At 45.6% G+C, this 18,763-nt stretch overlaps 2 protein-coding genes across 2 annotated transcripts; one reads left to right on the forward strand and one right to left on the reverse strand.

The window, feature by feature from the left end:
* Positions 1-1,262: 1,262 nt before the first annotated feature.
* On the reverse strand, positions 1,263-14,829 carry sgpp2 (sphingosine-1-phosphate phosphatase 2). The gene is made up of 5 exons (XM_083913524.1): positions 14,559-14,829; positions 12,627-12,788; positions 4,822-5,001; positions 2,695-2,784; positions 1,263-1,847 (listed from the first exon to the last, which is right to left on the reverse strand). Exons 1-5 carry the CDS (start codon positions 14,787-14,789, stop codon positions 1,302-1,304), a joined length of 1,209 nt encoding a protein of 402 aa, XP_083769650.1. The 5' UTR covers positions 14,790-14,829; the 3' UTR covers positions 1,263-1,301.
* A 3,069-nt stretch (positions 14,830-17,898) lies between these two features.
* Positions 17,899-18,669, forward strand: rnf228 (ring finger protein 228; the record flags this gene model as incomplete). Its single annotated transcript, XM_083913372.1, has 1 exon — positions 17,899-18,669. The coding sequence occupies one exon, from the start codon at positions 17,899-17,901 to the stop codon at positions 18,667-18,669; it is 771 nt and encodes a 256-aa protein (XP_083769498.1).
* Positions 18,670-18,763: the final 94 nt, after the last annotated feature.

An 18,763-nucleotide genomic window follows, 5' to 3' on the forward strand; every position in this document is an offset into this window, starting at 1 on the left:
TCTGTCCATCTGTCTGTCTTTTCTCTCTTTCTCTCTCCTTTTCTTCCTCCCCAACCGGTCAAGACGGATAATACTTTACCAGATACTCTGAGCTTTTCTCCTCTCTGTCTGTATCATTCATGTCTCATCCATGCATGTTACTAATTCAACTTCTTCCCCGGAGCTGTTTGTGCTTTGTCGTCTCGCAGGTCTCTGCTGATGGTGGTGGTGCCTGCTGCCGTGGTCCTGCATGACGCTTCCTGCTACTATTATAATCTATCACCTCAGCTGTGCTTGTTTCTACTATTCTGCTGTATTAATAAGTCATATTCACATTACTATAGATATTATAGTTACTGGAAGTGTGTCTGTCTCTGTCTTTGTGTCTGTTTGTCTCTCTCTGTCCATCTGTCTGTCTTTTCTCTCTCTCTCTCTCTCTTTTTCTTCCTCCCTCCGGTGCAGACAGATGTCCGTCCTCCACAGAGCTGGGTCTGTCTGACGTTCCTGTCTGTTATAGGGAAGGGTTTCGTCTCCACCGCACTCTACGGGGGAATTGTTGGGTCTCTGTAAATCATAAATAAGTCAGAGTGTGGTCTTTACCTACTCTGTAAGGTGTCCTGAGATAACTTTTATGATTTGGCACTATAAATAAAATTGAATTGAATTGTTTCTATCAGGTAACGTGTACACACACTTCCTGTACATGTTGCTGCTTCACTGTCAATACAAAAAGAAACTGTTGCAGCAGCCCCGCACATGAAAGGGAACCACGCCACATAGCTGTCTTGTAAACTGTATTGTCTGACAGGTGCTCCGGCATTCCTTCAAACCCTACTGTGTCGTAGCAAAGAGAAGTTAACTCTTTCATTACTGCGCTGCTCCTGAACATACAAAAACCAGGGATGACCTGTTCTTACCTGCCGAGCGATACGACCTGCGGAACAAACACAGGTGCCATTAAAACGAAGTTGCCAAATTTCCGTTAAACTGGTTTTGATAGGGTTTCCTTGACTGGTAGGAGCATGTCTGGCTCCAGGGGGGTGGGGTTCTCCCATTTTAAGAACAGGGAACTTGAATTTTTTTGGTATGTGTTGCTGTTCACTGTTACAACCTTGACTACACAATTCAAATAATGATCAAAGTGGGAAGCCATTAAAACATTTTATTTGCTTTCAGCTCGGTTACAAGTGCACTTCCCAGCTGAAGCTCCTTGTATAAGAGATGTAAAAAAAGGTCATTTGATACACATTGAAATAAATATGAGGTACATTTTTTGTTAAGACAAGTTCAGATTATTTTACATGAGTGTTACGTGAGATAGGTCATAGTAGCCCCAGTAGAATGAAGACTCTATTGACCGCTATGGAATTGACAAGTCCAACAGCCGTGTATGTGACGAACTTATACGGCACTTCGATCTCTCTCCTCCTCCTGGCGCTCTCGTCACTTTTTGGCACTCCGTACCACGAATGCAACACGTGCAGGCTCAGTGTTTTCACTACCTGCCGAGTTCCAACTAATGCTACAACTCCCACAAGGAAGCGGGCGAAACCAAAAGCCAGTGCATTTGCCGTCAGTGCGGGCAAGGGTACGGGGAGCTCCCCCTGGGGCTCAAATGTCTGCCCCAGCTGCACGTTTGCCCAGTATCCCACAGAGCACCCAGCCCCTACTCCCAGAATGGTGGTGGTGTCCCCCCGTGTGGTGCTGTAATGGTCCAGCTCTGGGTATGTGTAGCTGAGGAGGAGGGGCAGCGTCAACGCCACGATGGGGGAGAAGCGGTTGGTGAGCTGGAAATGGTCGAAGGTTTCCCAATATGGGTAGGTGAGGAACATGATGACGGCTGAGATTAAAACGCCACAGATCACATCCTGGAAGCAGAATAATGACAATATGTTTTCCAAGGAAGTAGTTCCAAATACACTTTTTTGACTTTCTAGCTAAGAGTTAGATGATGAGATCAGTGTCGCTTGTACATGTCTTATATACTGTATGTGTCAGAGGTGCTGGTAGGTGGATTTGTTACCTTCAGACGGAGCCAGGCTAGCCGTTTCTCCCCGTTTCCAGTCTTTGTGCTAAGCTAAGCTAACTGGCTGCTGGCTTTAGACTCAAGTTTAGCCGACAGATATTAAAGTGAGTGATATTAAACTTCTTATCTGTCACAAAAATGTATTTTTTTTGTATATTTACAGGGTTCTTACAGGTGCTGGAAATCCTTGAAAAGAATTGAATATTTAATCTGGTGTTTTCAAGGTTTGAAAAGTGGCCGGATTTTGAATAAATTTTGAATAAAGTGCTTAAAACTTAAATGTAGGGTATGTAAAATTCCACGTCTACTTACGAAACATGAACACTTTAATATACTGTATATAAATGTAGTTCACCGCAGCTCTCAGGTGCTGGAGAATCTTGAAAATGCACCTCGAAACACTTGAATTTAACTTTGTAAACCTTTTTTTTAGGGAATAATATTCCCCATAAAGCAGCACTTAGATATAACTGATTTAATAACGTAGAACTTCATATTACGGCTTCGACACTTTCAAATGAACTGAAGGAAACAAAGTGCCCGCTGAGGTGACAGTCTTGGATAAAAACCTCAGCCAGACAGTTTAACCAGACGCAGATGAATTATGAATCCTGCCTTGCGCTTGAATTTTTAATGTGCCAGTGTGTGTGTGTGTGTGTGTGTGTGTGTGTGTGGAGGGATGAGCTCACCAAAACTGAGTGCATGCCGGTGTAGAGGCGGCTCAGACACACCAAAGACGACAGCGTCAGTGCGATCAGTAGCCCCACCTCGAACTGGAACTGTGACACACAAACACACACTTTAGATCCCTGACCACTGCATATGCGTCTGATATGTAGATTCCTCTCACACACACACACACACACAATGACAAACACCGCTCCCTGATTAGGGCGATAAAAGAAGTAGAAAGTTATGTGTCGTGCCGAAAAATTCCTCACATTCCTCAGTGCAAACACTGAGCCGTTTGGTACTTTTGTTGTTAACCTTCCTCCTCTTTCCCCCTGTTAGCTTGTGATCGAATCATCCGTTCGTCAATCCTCTTAGTGGCGACGTGTAACTCCTCTCTCTGCCACTTATCCATTCTGCCGGGTTGACGTACTGCCCGTCACCGAGTCCCTGCTCCTTTATCCCTCTACTGTCCCTCCATCCTCTCTGCCCTCCCTCTTTTACCTTACGGCGGCAGGTTTTGTTCCCCCCTCCATTTCAATAACAGTGAGAAGAGAGGCCTTGTGTATTCATTCACCTCCTCCGCCCTCCCCTCCTGTGCCCTCCCTTCTCCTCTCCTCCTCTCTGTGTCTTTTCCTGTCTTTTGCAGCTGGAAGCCTATTCACTGGTAGTTCATGAAGAGAGGTTTTTTTTTGTTTTTTTGAAAAGCCACAAAGGACGCCGGGGACAGGGAGGGGGTCACTCTGTGATTGACTGTCGTGACCTCTGACCTGCTCCGGGAATTGGGCGAGCTGCCCCGAGGCCTTGTAAGCTATTCAGGAGCCTCTGCAACAGCCCGCTACTCATCTATGACCGTGCATGCTCTTTTCTTTCAAGGGGAATCCATGAGGAATTTCAGGCCACGGTTAAGTGCTCTACTGTACACGGGGTGTCTCTGGGGTTGCAGAGATGACTCCTCTGACCTTGAAAGTGGCACTGCAAGAAATATAGGGCAAAATAGCTGAAATGACGTCAGCGCGAATCAGGCTGACAGCTGCAGAGGCTGTAAACTATTTCGGCATTCACTCAGTCCTTCATTAAAACACGGCGCTTGATTAAGGCGGCCTACGATTGAGCCACTGAGTGTTTTATTGACTTTGCAATAGAGTGGAAGAGATAAAGAGGTGGAAGAGTCAGGAGGAGGAGGAGGAGGGAGGTGGAGACGTGGACTGACAGTCATTGACTCAGTCGAGTCCATCAGGAGGCCAAACAGCAGCTCGACGGGTGTGGCTGATGGTGACTGATGGTGACTGCTGGCCACGCCCCTCCCTGCCCATTGTCCAACAGCTCAGTCTGGACTCGGTGATGGACAGCGGGGCCACTCCCTTCATCCCACTCCAGCTACCAGTGAGCTGGCTGCCGTCCACAGGCTCCCACTGCCTCAAACTGTCTCGCATTCAACACTTTGATCTGAGTGAAGCTGCTCATTTGGATAATTTAACACTCACTGGCGCCTCGCTTATCTGAAAGGAAACCGTAGATTTCGATGGCAGTGGCAGTAAATAGCACTGTTAATGCGATACCTATCCTGACAATCACAGTTCAACCGCTTAGCCGAAGCTTCCCAGCTCAAATTAGGTGCAAGTACATCATTTGAATTCAGCCAAGGCGGTAATGTCATCTTCATATGAGAAGTGTAACCGTTGACTGTTCACACTTTCAGTAATAAGGTCCCAGTTGCCAATCAAGCAACAATGGGCTGTAACTGTCATTGCCATCTCTAATATCAGACTGATGTCGGAGCTTCTTGAAGTTGCTCATATTCCTTCTACTTTTGTTGTTATCGATTAAAATCAAAAATATCATTGGACAATAACGGGTTTGTGTTTCCATAATCAGTCACAGGAGAACTTTCTGCATTTTAGATTTTGATAGTAAGAGGAAAAACAAATTGTGCAGGAATTTGTGCATGGACCCATGACCTTCGGGTAGAGCGCGTGCAGGAGGCAAGTACGTTGTCTCTCCTGTTAGATACTTTTGCTGGTGTCTTCGTGTAAATGACCTTTCTTCTTCACCCTTGGAGGTTTGTTTTCCTTATGGATTTCTAAAGCGCAGTAGCTCAGTGCTGTACTTTTGTGCTGGTTTACTGTTTTTAATCAGATGCTCACCTGTAACCTGGACTGAGCGCTGAGTAAAACCGTGAAGGAGATGGCGGTGGCGGCCATGGCGTGGGTGGAGGGAAGCCCGTATTCTGCGTCGACGCGCGTCTCCAGCTTGACCACAGGAGGTGAGAAAGGGCGCGGAAGCTTCAGCACGTCTTTCATCACCTGGCCGATGTACATCACCAACTGTGAGAGAGGACACCAAATACATTTTACTATATTAACATGGGATTTTTTTTTATTATTTTAATGTTTTATTAAAGTTGTGACATATTTAGGAAAACACTGGTTTATATGAATTCTATAAAAGAAGATTAAAATCTCTTTTTTTGTATCATTATGAACATTGATAACGCTTACAGCTAGGACTTACGAGCCCTTAGCAATGTTGTTATTTTTAAGCTGACTTTGTTCTGCTTAATTCTGCTGCTATAGGCCTAGTCTGCCGGGGGATAATCCTTTACCAGATACTCTGAGCTTCTCTCCTCTCTGTCTGTATCATTCGTGTCTCATCAATGCATGTTACTAATTCAGCTTCTTCCCCGGAGTTGTTTGTGCTTTGTCGTCTCGCAGGTCTCTGCTGACGGTGGTGGTGCCTGCTGCCGTGGTCCTGCATGACGCTTCCTGCTACTATTATAATCTATCACCTTAGCTGTGCTTGTTTCTACTGTTCTGCTGTATTAATAAGTCATATTCACATTACTATAGATATTATTATAGTTACTGGAAGTGTGTCTGTCTCTGTCTTTGTCTCTCTCTGTCCATCTGTCCGTCTTTTCTCTCTTTCTCTCTCCTTCTCTTCCTCTCTCCGGTGCAGACAGATGTCCGTCCTCCACAGAGCTGGGTCTGTCTGACGTTCCTGTCTGTTATAGTGAAGGTTTTCAACGCCATCGTACTCTACGGGGGAATTGTTGGGTCTCTGTAAATCATAAATAAGTCATAGAGTGTGGTCTTTACCTACTCTGTAAAGTGTCCTGAGATAACTTTTGTTATGATTTGGCACAATAAATAAAACTGAAATTGAATTAATGTTCTGCTGCAACAGTAAAACTTCTTTAAAGAACACATAGATAATTTAAACGATATTGTTGGCTCCATACAGCACATATTTATCATCGTCTGTAGCGTGATTACCATTAAACAGTAGAAAGGACGACAGAAGAGTGCTGCAGCGTGCTCGCCGCGAAGGCAGAAATTAGAGATGGAGAGGAAGATGATGATAAAATAATGAGTAGAGGAAGCAGAATCGTGATCAGGCTTTGCTCTAAAACCAACCGCACGGTCTTATAAATAAGTAATCACCCTCCCCACTCCACACCAAAAAAAGAACTGTACAAGAGTGGAGAGACCCACCCTGGTATAAAGTGCAGATGCCGCAGTCGTACAGAAACAAAATCTATTGTAAGAAACGGAGAGGTTTGCTGACGCAGCGTCTTCAGCGGTGTCAGACGGAGGGCTCTTGACAGAATGACACACTTGGTGCAAGGTGTATGTGTGTGTGTGTCTAGTGGTGGTGTGTATAGGTATCGGTGTGTGTGTGTGTGTGTGTGTCTAGTGGTGGTGTGTATAGGTATCGGTGTGTGTGTGTGTGTGTGTCTTGCCAAATGTGCTGCCTATTCTCTTTCACGAGATCCCCAGCGGCCTTCGGAGGGGCAGCCTGCTCCGGCTCCAAGTTTATTTAAAGCTCTGCCTTGTATATTTAATGAATGGCTGTCTTAGCGAGGAGCAGGGAGGCAGCACACAGGGAGCGAGCGGGACACTAATGTGTGTGTTTAAGGGAGAGAATGGAGAGGTTGTTATTACCATCTCTACTGACACTGTAATCAGGAAAGGCTCGTTACCATGGCAAATGAGATATAAAAAAAAGTACGTCTGCTGACCTGCTATTAGTGTAGCGACGTGTAGTCCTATAAAAGGCACACAGATAGAGAGGAAGAGAAAGTGAGAGATGGATGAATACACAAAATGGCCAAAAATGTTCCATAACAATGGGAATTAATGGGCTGCTATAACTTCCCTGAACTTATTTCCCTGAAGACAGGAAGCAGAAATTGGAACCTGGCTGCAGGAGGTTGCTCCCATTCAGGCACTAGATCATTACAGTGGGACAAAAGTGGTATTTGGAATAACGATTGACTCGCAGTTGGTTGCTCCAGTTCATCCCAAAGGTGTCCATGGGGTTAAGGTCAGGGCTCAGTGCAGGCCAGTCAAGTTTTTCCTCACCCAAAAAACTGGAAAACACTTCTTTATAAACCAGGTTTTGTGCACATCGACAGCCGATTTAGGTTTTAAGCATAAAGGCTGGGAGCAGAGGGACAATAAAGTGTCATCTTATCAGGAATCAATAAGGGAAACGATAAAGTATCAGACAGATGATCGATACCAGCATTGGAATCTCATAAATTCCCATCCCTATCGTCACATACGGACTACTTGTTGTCACGACCTCTTGGCGTCATTTGTCAACGCACTTGGGTAGGCCTGCGCGAAAAACGCAACATGACCATTCACGTACACTGGGTATGGTAAACATTTCCATGGTAACAGCCAGTTCCACCAATCACATATTGCTGTCGCGCTCTAGGATTATGGGTAGTGTAGTGCTTCTCCGTGAAATTATAAATAGAACGTGTTTTTCTTAACACAAGGTTGTTTTCCTACCTATTTGTGGCTTTTACAGGAGCACAAAGAATCATTTTACAATCTCATAGCTTGTAGTAAGTCTCCCTTTGATGGTTAAGATATTATAACTAGTAATAATAACGCTGTTGAGCTCTATGGTGGTTAATTCTACTATCAACAGTTCCTAGAATATAAAAACATGCCGTTCTGCTTTGTAAGTTTGTGAATGTGAATTCATTAGTGTTAGAAATTGTTTCATTCATTCATCTTCAACCTCTTGTCCCTGGCGGGGTCGCGGGGGGCTGGAGCAGATCCCAGCTGACATCGGGCGTGAGGCGGGGTCCACCCCGGACAGGACGCCAGTCTATCACAGGACACATAGAGACGAACAGAGACAGACAACCATTCACACCTACGGGCAATTTAGAGTCATCAATGAACCGAACACCTGCACGTCTTTTGGATTGTGGGAGGAAACCGGAGAACCCGGAGAAAACCCACGCAGACACGGGGAGAACACGCAAACTCCATACAGAAAGGCCCCAGCCGGGATTTGAACCAGGGACCTTCTCGCTGTGAGGCGACAGTGCTACCCACCAGTAAACTAGAAATTGTTTATTTGTCACAAACGTGTGTGTGCCGTGGTGTTAGTTGTGGGTTATTAATTGTTGTTTTGAAACTGATAGGCTAACTTTAACTGTTAGTAAGAATGATATGCAGTTAACATGGGTCCCTTCTCAATACACTCATACCTTGCCCCGACAGTAGCACTCTTCGCAGCAAAACAATAACATATAATTTCCTGTTTATTGAAGATTGACAGCAGTTGTTTCAGTTTTGCACCGGTAGAGAGGAAGGCTATATGGAAAATTCATATCATAGGGGAAATTAAAACTGGTTTAATGTTAGCCTGGCAACCTCGCAGTGACACGAAGAATCTGAGAAGTTGTGCCCAGCTATGATTCACAGCACAAAGCTCCCCATAAAATACAGAAATTGGTATTTTTTATATTTTGGTTTATGTACAGATTTAACTTTTATTAAATTTAATTATTGAGCTTTAGTGGCTCTGGAGGAAGCAAAGTTTTTGGACTTTGGATAAAGTCATGCTGGCAGTTTCCTCCTGGCTTTAGTATTCGTAAGGTAAGCTACCGGCCTCTGGTCTCGAACTTCATACTCTCAAACTGGGAACTCTCAAACTCATTTAAGGGAAATAATGAGATTTAACCCTCCAACAGTTATGTCTTGTTCTAAATTGTTCTTTTCCATGACTCCTTGTCCTCTGTCCATCCATGAATATATAACATTTATTATTCCAATATGTGGATTTACCTACACTGTACCTACACACAGCGCGCACCCAGCCAGAATAATTAGTACCATGAAGTGGACAATAAACAGAGGACAGACAATGGTGAACCCATTTAGCACGTCTGACCCCATCTATTCACCATGACTGTGTATCCATACAACAAGCCATACTGTGTGCACATCATCCACTGCCCCCCCTCCACCCCCCCCACCCGCCTTCGCACAATGAATCTGCCAACCAGCTCAAGTGCTTGCATGATATGATACCCTCGCCCAAGCCCCTGCACGCCATCGCCACAAACATTATATTCAATAGCCTCATGAGCTGAGTGTCTCATTGGCGTCTTTGTACAAAGTCACATCAAAAGGATGACCCAGAAACAGTCTGGGCAGATTAAGGGAAGAGCTAAAGACAGGTCAAGAGACACACACACACACACACACACACACACACACACACACACACACACACACACACACACACACACACACACACACACACACACACACACACACACACACACACACACACACACACACACACACACACACACACACACACACACACACACAGACAGACAGTTGTGCTTGAGTGTGTTTTCTCGTGAATAAGTGTATTGATCGAGGCCAGTGCAGCTTTGGACTTTGATCTGTAAACATGCGGATCAGAGCGAGTGTGTGTGTGTGTGTGTGTTTGTGTGTGTGTGTGTGTGTGTGTGTGTGTAGGGAAAAGGGGCAGGTCACTGTTTGTATGGAGAAAACACCCAAGATGTTTGTTTTGTACCACAGAGACAGGGTAAATAGTTGATTTGGTTACTAGTTCAAATATTTTTCTGATGCATAACTAAGTGATCACCAAGCTACCGGAAACTAAATGTGTGCAGATACGCTCCATTTATGGCAATAAAGGTCAATTCTCAGCGATGGAAAAATGATCTGTTCACACTAAATTGTAACAGTAACACATTTGGTACAGTAGTAGTCATTTGAAGTTTGACTTTACGAACGGTTGAACTCGTTAACAGCACATAATAGGGGGCCATTTATACAATGGGTGTTGTGGGAGTCGTGCTGCCGCCTGCCCTTTTGAACCAAGAAGTATTTTCTGCACATACGTAAGCGTTCCTCTATTATATTAGAGCCAATATGCCGAATCCCCTCAGCGTGGTTCCTGTAATTTACTGAGATAGCTTTAATGAGGCAGGGTAATTTCTTCTGGGTCCAGTTTTAGAGTCGTGCTCAGCCTTTACGCTCATTGACTTAAAATCCGCTTGTGAAACTTCTATGTGTATGTACGTATATAGTTTAGAATATTGCCTTTCCAGAGTTTTGTCAAATTATTGTTTCGCTACGTGGGCCTTAATTTCTTCATTCAGCAAATGGTTTTCATCACTCTGGATGTGTAGAACAACAATACAATACTAATGCCATGTTTCCACCGCATGGTACGACTCAACTTTACCTGATTCCTTTCATATTCTGCAGATTACCATATCTTTGTTGTTGCAAATCAAATCATCCAAAACTATCCACACAAATGCTGTTAAATGTTCAGGTGAGGCGATCTCCATCTTCTAGTATCGGCTCAGCTCGGTTGGAACCTCGATCAAGGTTATACCCAAAAAAGTGCTTTTGCTAATGTAAAACCAAAAAACAGCAGTCATGCAGATCACGCAGTTGACATGTGGCATAATGTCAATGTAGATTTTGTTGCATTTCAAATTGGCCAGACGTGACCATCGAGCGGTGGGGGTGGTTGGGGGTTGGCACCATGTTGTTTCAGAGCTCCTGACATAGGGCTAATGCTAATGACAACATGCGAATACACTAACAAACAATTATCAGGTCAAAATGGAATTTGTCAAATACTTTGGTTTATAACAAAATACCTGCAAAACCACAGCCTTCCCATTTGACTCAACTGTACTTTGTATTAAATGCAATTAAGCAAATATTAGCATGCTTACACTTAAGGATGCTAACACTTAGTGAAGTGAACGAGGTGCGTTACACCTGCCGTCTACACTTAAACATGTTAGCATTGCCGTTGTTAGATCTTTGTAAAATGTTTGTTTAACACACACTACTGACACACACTGATTTTACCTGTTGACTGTAAAACACCAACTGATCCAGACTGGAACACACCTGTTCCCACTCGGTCCAATCAGTCGCCACGCCCAAATCCTATTCATGGTACGGCTTATCAGTTGTAATGTGTGTCCACGCCTTTAGTGTCACTCCATTACTACTATACTTTTCTTAATCTAGGACTCCTTATTCGTCAATGGTTCATTTTTGATCCGGTTGTTTTTTAAGCACTTTGTGGCAGAAAAATGTCGTTAGTTATTCCAGTAGAGACAGCAGTGACCACAGTTTCTTTGTAGCAATGACAGGGCAAGATCAAGCTGTAGTGTAAGTCTTTTCGTTCACAGATGGTCATATTCTGATGTCCGGCCTTCATTACTGATGGCTGGTCCAGAGCCAAGGCCATATAGCTGAAAAAGTTTTTGTCATCTGGGAATAAAGTGAGTTTTGTCTTTGAATTTGACCGTCATCTGCCATCATTCGTGAAAACTTTACATGCTGCTTCTTTCCAAACATTATCCACGTCATAGTTCAAACCCTCTGTGTACAACTTGAGCTTTTTGATATCCCAAACAGCACAGTAGGTGCATGATTTGCATAGCACTAGACTACAATACCTAACACCACAGTAATGTAATTCATGACCATATGGTTAATGACAGTTATTGTTTTCTAAGTCAACCAAAGTCAGAGCAGTGTGGGACACAAGGTTACATGTGTGTGCATAATGAGAGTGTGTTTATGTGTTTGTGCGTGTGTGTGTGTCAGTCATGGGCCTGTAATGTATTTGTTCATGCAAACAAGTCTTAATTTGCATGGGTGCGCTTCAAACATTGGCTTGAGTTGCCAGTTTTGTGTGTGAGACAGAGACACAGGAGAGAGTGCACAGCCCTCCATAAACCTCACATAACTCTACCAGCACAATGGCAGGGCGCTGTTAGAAGATAGAAGTGTGGGGTGATGCGCCTCGAGGGCGGACGCACCAAATGTTCGGTCCAGAGAGAGAAAGCTCCGAGCGCTGATGAGGCCAATAAAACATTCTGCTGGTAGACTAGGGGGAGGAGAACACAGAGCAAAGCTGGTAATGTCTAACTAGAGGGAAGGCAGTGAGTGTGTTTGTGCAGGCGAGGCGGGGAGTGCGAACATTTGTGTGTGTTGGTGTTTATGTGAGTTTGAAAGGAGTTCACACAGGGGCCTGGTGAAGCCAGGATGCCAGAAGAATGGTGTCTCTTTCCCTGGGGGGCCAAACAAGGGGTTCAGATACAGGGCACCCACCAAGCGCTTGGGGCAGGGACACAAAGGGCACAAAAACACACTGCACATCACACAGTGCAGGAGTGTGTGTGTATGGCTGACTGTGTCAAATAATACACTCCTTTTGGGATCCCATGTGATGTGTTTTCAGGGTCTCTTGTCGTTATGTGCTGGACTCTGTCCGGATAAACATTTAAAGGTGGCGATCCTAGCGGTCTTTTTCCACTAATGTGTTCCCATGTGTGGCCTCTCATCGTGTCAAGGGCCCCGGTCAGGCTGGCCCCAGTGGCCCCTGGGCCTGGGGATATATGAACATGGTGGTGTCAGAGACAGGTCACTACTGGAAGGGGGGAGAAGGATGAAAGGAGGTTGAAAGGTGAAGAGAGGGAGATGGAAGAGCAGAAAGAAGAGAGGTGGCATTGTAGAACGAAGAGTACACACACACACACACACACACACACACACACACACACACACACACACACACACACACACACACACACACACACACACACACACACACACACGTGACTTACAGTCCACATGTTGACAAGGCGTCGGCACAGGAATGGGTCCAGGCTCCAGTGTATGCATGGCAGAACGGTGATGTAGAAGATTTCATGCCCCAGGGCGGCCGAGATCAGGAAGAGGAAGTGCAACGGCCAGTTCCTCACCTCATACCGAGGCCTGCTGCAGCCCTGCAGAGGATGAAAACAACACATGATGGGACCTCAGGTATAAAAAGGTATCAGAACAGATTACATCTTCCAGCCAACGCTGCAGGCACACCTTATGTTTGCTACACACTTGTAACCATTGTTTTTACATCACATTTTATCATTCATACCAGCCAGCGGGTCAAGATGTAAAGCATTTCTCTCTTCAGATGATTCAAGTAGCCCATGAACAATTTAGTAATGCACTTCCATTAATGTCCAGGGACAGATTTAAAAAAGAGAGGTCAAACATCGATACAGCAGAGGCCACGACTCCTGTATATCTCCCTATAAGTGAGGCGGAGTACATCACTGGTTCTTTTTTTGGGGGTGATTTTTTTGGGGACGATTGTTCTTTTATTTTGCTAATTTAACGGTCTGCCTTGGAAGAACGAGCCACCGCTCTGCGAAGTCAGCACAGCTGCTCATCGGGCAGCAGGGAGAGAAAGAAGCGCTTAGAGCCAGCGTGTTTTCATATCTTACACAGTGAATTAAGGATTATAGTGCCCACAGTTATCAGTATTACCGCGGCTCTTAAAATGTGCTGAAAATGTTCAAAAGTACTGATACACACACTGAACTGATTTCACCAAGTGTTATATTGAAAATCACACATGGAAGTTGCAGCTCTATGCACTTTTTTTTTGCCTAAATATGAAAATAATAACTGCCTTTTGGGTGATTCATTATTATTTCTCATGCATGTTCTGCAGACAAGGCGACCATGTTCGTGATCAAATGTCCGTCAGCAACCTTAGAAAAAACGAAATATTCCTTAACCAATCAGATTTGTCTCTCGTTTTCTCTTATTTAAGATTTAATATAAGCTGTCACACCCTTCCGCCTCGTTTTCATTGACACAAAACAAACACACAAACACACACAACACATTTGTAATCACCAGTTACTGGGTGATGACGATGGCCGGTTGGAAAAAAGTTAAAATATCGCCCAACCTTAGTCTTACTCCCATAAATGCAACCGATTGGCATCTTTCATTAGACCCCCTGCCTCCTAAATGCCCACTTCCACACAACTCCACTTACTAGCGCAGACTTTCTGCTATGTGTAGTTTCCAAGTCCAGCCCAAGATAACCCCGATGACATCATTACGACACCATCAGGGTTGACTATGGAAGACAATATGAGTATTACTCCTCACAAGGTAACTGCAGCGCCCCTTTAAGAGTTTCATATTTTAACTCATTCATCTAAAAAAGTCAGTTTCTACATTTAGATTTGCTCAAACTTGCTCCATTTAGATTTGCTCTTTGTCCCTAATTGTGATTATTTTTGCAGCTAGTTTGATCTTTTAAGCATTTTGAGGGATGAATATTCCTTTTTGTACATTAATAAATATAAAACAATGTCCACGCTGAACACCACAGGAGCTCCACACATTATATATGGATCCAAAAGTCTGAAAGGTAACACAGAAAGTGTTCATCCTCACCTGTTCTATTAACAGCCTAAACAAATAGTTTGCATGTAAAGGGGAGAGAGAAGAATGTAAACATTTGCCACAGTTTGTTATGCAGATGACAGAGACACCCAGACAAACGAGAAAAGCCAGTCACTGTTTATTACACGAAGTTTACTCCAGTGAACCTGCTGCACATTTAACTCAGCACTTAAGAAATTTATGCAAACTAGCTACAACATGTGTCCATTTATCCATGTTTCATTAATTTCACACCTGATTGCTTGTATTGTACTTTGAATTAAAGGACCAGACCGAAGTGAACGACTTACCTCTAGGGCACATCCATCGTCCTCGTATTTGTAGTTTGAGTTCTTATCCTGGTTTGCCCATCTTTCCCTCAGCTGCCCACGTGGTCCTTCGACTCGGTCCGGGGTTCCAGTCGGAGCGCGCTCCCTCCCCGGACTGTTATGCGCGACCTCGACCAAGAAAAGTCCGCATCGTCTCTGGAACCGGGCCACGAGCTCCGAGTCGTGGAGGTAAGCCAGGAGCTTCTGCAGCATGTCAGGTGGAAGAGACAGTGAAGTGCAGGAGCGGGGCTGATGTGGACCGTCGGAGCAGGAAGGGGATATGTATGCAGAGCTCCGTGTACAGGTGCGGCTGCTGCGCGCTACAGGTGTGCACAGCGGGGCGGGGCGGGGCCGGAGAGGGGCTGAACAGGTAGCGTGGAAGGATTGTTTGCCCGACCTTTACACTGAGATAGTTAAGCTTTTATTACAGATGATGTAATATGAGATGAAGGACACCGTGTAGCTTTATTGCTGAGAACAGTATAGGGCTATGGAGTCAATAGAGTGGTCAGAACCAGGCTGGTGTGGGATCAGTTATAACGTTTTACATGGCATAGAAATGTTGGTAAGTGAACAGAGCCAAAGAAGAGAGTTGACAGGTCTCATCTCATCTCATCTTCAGCCTCTTATCCGGGGTCGGGTCTCGGGGGCAGCAGCTTTAGCAGGGGACCCCAAACTTCCCTTTCCCGGGCCACATTAACCAGCTCTAACTGGGGGATCCTGAGGCGTTCATTCTGCTGAATTTTTGCTGTCAAGAGTCATACTTTAGGTAAAATTAGACTATATCATTAAAATATGATTATCCGTGTTCATCATCAGCTTTATCATCATCACCATCACCATGGTAATAAAGCTTTAAAATTAGATTTAGAAGGCTTTAGGGTAGGGATCGACCGATATGGATTTTTCAGGGCCGATACCGGTTTTACGGACTACCGATTTTCTTGAGCCGATATTTGGAGCCGATACTATCTCATCTCATCCCATCTTCATCTTTAACCGCTTATCCGGGGTCGGGTCGCAGGGGCAGCAGCTTTAGCAGGGGACCCCGAACTTCCCTTTCCCGGGCCACATTAACCAGCTCTAACTGGGGGATCCAGACGTGTTCCCAGGCCAGTGTGGAGATATAATCTCTCCACCCGGTCCTGGGTCTTCCCCGAGGCCTCCTCCCAGCTGGACGTGCCTGGAACACCTCCCTAGGGAGGCGCCCAGGGTTCATCCTTACTAGATGATCCTGAACCACCTCAACTGGCTCCTTTCAACGCAAAGGAGCAGCGGCTCTACTCCGAGTTCCTCACGGATGGCTGAACTTCTCCCCCTAATTAGTGATTTCTTCTCACCCTAACTCCCACCCGATACTATGCGCCGTCAATTTACATCAAAAGAATTACCCAATGATGATGACAAATGTTATGAATCTCAATTTTAAAAAAGGAACATTTAGTGAACTTAAATAAGGCGTCTCAAGCGACACGGAGCTGCCTGTGGACGCCTGTCTTTAAATAATGCCGGGGAAAAAAGGCGATGGTGAACGCATCGGCCCGCATCGGCCCGCATCGGCCCGCATCGGTCGATACCAATACATGTAAAAAAACGCAAATATCGGGCGATAATATTGGACGCCAATGTATCGGCCTATCACTACTTTAGGGTTTTGGCTCTACAGCGTTGTCACTGTTATCAATCTCCCACCAAAAGGGATCCACGTTTCTTATTTCTAAACAAATCTCAAAACAGCAACGTTTAGAGGATGACTTCTTGAAAGTGGAGTCACTCAGCCGGTCGTCATGGTGTTTAACGCAAACTGGACAGCATAAAAATGACACATCTAGGATCCACTCTCACAGCTATGACTCCAGACAGTTATATCAGCGTATAGGTCACATTTCCTGGGAGCCTGTGGGGCTTAATGTGTGTCTTCCTGAGTTCAGAACTATATTCCCTCTTGTTATGAGAGTGATCACTGACCACTTTGGCCAAACTGTTCTCTCAGGACTGAAAAGGACAAATCTCTCTTATATCAGCAAGTATCGATATGAACCACAGGACATTTGTCATAACAACTTGTGACAGCGGTTATTTGTCTTCTAGCCTCTATCCACTTGTAACATCTGAATTTATATATATAAATAACCTCCAATCTGAACTAAAAATGTTCTTGATCAACACAGTTTTGGACGTGTTGGGTGTGAGACTGTGTTGTCTCGATGGTTCAGTCCCAGCGATGCAAACAAAATGAATAAAACCTTCACTAAGAATTCATATCTGTCAGCTTCAGTGCTCCATCTTGTGAGTATCAGTCTGAAGAGACCTCTCACCATATGATCACAGTTTTAACCCAGGGGGATTGACATCATTTGAGCCCCCTCAATGGCCTACTTGTGCCATGGAAGCATAATGATAACGTTTGAAAGTTAATGCGAACACTTCGTGGGAATCTGCTTAATGAATTGAGCCCATTTTACTGAGTTGAACACGATTAGAAACGCTGTTCAGACAACCGGGCAGCAATAATACTTGCATTGGAGTTATTGCTGGTGACAGTGCATATGACATGTTCTACAACGTGGCCACAATGAAACATTTGTGATTTCCAATACAGCGCCATGAGCATATGCCTTGAACCTCAAACATGATTTACTGACTAAAGAGACTCCTCTCTCTCCTCTTTCAAATGAACCTCTTCTCTTTGGATTGAATGGAAAACTGTTCATTGTTCATGTAAAACAATACCGGCCTACATTTGATTGGTACATTGTGTGAGTTTACATGTTCTTTGTTACAGGAAATGGTGAATTGACGCCCCCGGTTGACCAAAAATAGCGCATCCTGGCATATTGTGCGTAATTGTGATCGAGCATGGCTGTCACAGCACTGAAAACAACAACACTCTCTCTTTAAGGGGACTTTTCAGGCGACACATCGTCTCTCTCTCTCTCTCTCTCTCTCCCTCTCTCTCTCTCTCTCTCTCTCTCTCTCTCTCTCTCCCCCTCTCTCTCTCTCTCTCTGTGGGATGCTCGGACTATGGATGGATGAGCCCTCGCATCAGAGTCACCACCATTACATCATCTATTCTCACACAACCGCACACGAAATGCGAGCTTTTTTTTTGATCTAACCGGTAGGTGTCCCGATCATTCAGACCGGGCAGCGGCAGTCGGCCGACAGATCATAAACGACGGGGGAAATAAAAAAACAAAACAATGTCTGCGGGGATGATGGCGTTTCAATGAGCGGGGAGGAGAGGAGGGGGAGAGGAGGAGAGACGTGCACCGTCATCAGCATCTGTCCGCCAGCCCTTTGTGTTCACCGGAGAATGTGAATGGCGAAAGATGACATGGCAGAGGTAGATTTGGCATCAAGCGGAGCGGAACCCCCCGGCGAGGCCTCCTCGGCGTTTCCCTACGAGGAGTACGAATGCAAAATCTGCTACAATTATTTCGACCTTGACCGCCGGGCTCCTAAGATCCTCGAGTGCCTGCACACGTTTTGCGAGGAGTGCCTGAACACGCTCCATCTCCGGGAGGAGCGGCCATGGCGCATCAGCTGCCCCGTCTGTCGCCACCGGACTCCGGTGCCGGATTATCGGATACAAAACCTGCCCAACAACACCAAGGTGACGGAGGATTTCCCGCTCTACATCGACTCGGACCCGCTGCCTCAGGACGCTTTGCCGCCGTACCCTCCCCCGCTGCACCCAGCCCTCGTCGCCCTCCGCCGGGAGGAGGCGTCGGGGACGTCCAGCGTCAGCCAGGCGACCCCGTCCACCACCGTGTCCACCGCCACCACCCTCTCCCAGGACTCGGTGCGCTACGACAGCTGTCAGAGCTGCAAGAGAGTGGCGCTGACCACCGGCTGCGTCTGCGTGATCTTCTCCTTTCTGTCCATGCTGGTGTTGCTGTTCATGGGCCTGATCTTTGTGCACAGCCACAGCATTCCCCCCTCGCCGGCGGGACCCATTTGCTTGTCTGTGGCCAGCATCCTGGCCATGTTCTCGGTGGTGGTCACATGGCTCATCTGCTGGCTCAAATACAGACCGGACCATGAGACGGGCCGCTCATCTGCCACCAGTAACTCCCGGAGAAACGCCTGATAGGCTGCCGGCTCTGACTGCTGATGGAGAGGTTGTACTGTTGTGGGTGTGGGATTATGTACATAATACTGGCGACTGATACTCCTGCTCCCTT

Source organism: Echiichthys vipera (assembly GCF_963691815.1).
Source record: "Echiichthys vipera genome assembly, chromosome: 5".
In the NCBI taxonomy this organism is placed as follows: Eukaryota; Metazoa; Chordata; class Actinopteri; order Perciformes; family Trachinidae; genus Echiichthys; species Echiichthys vipera.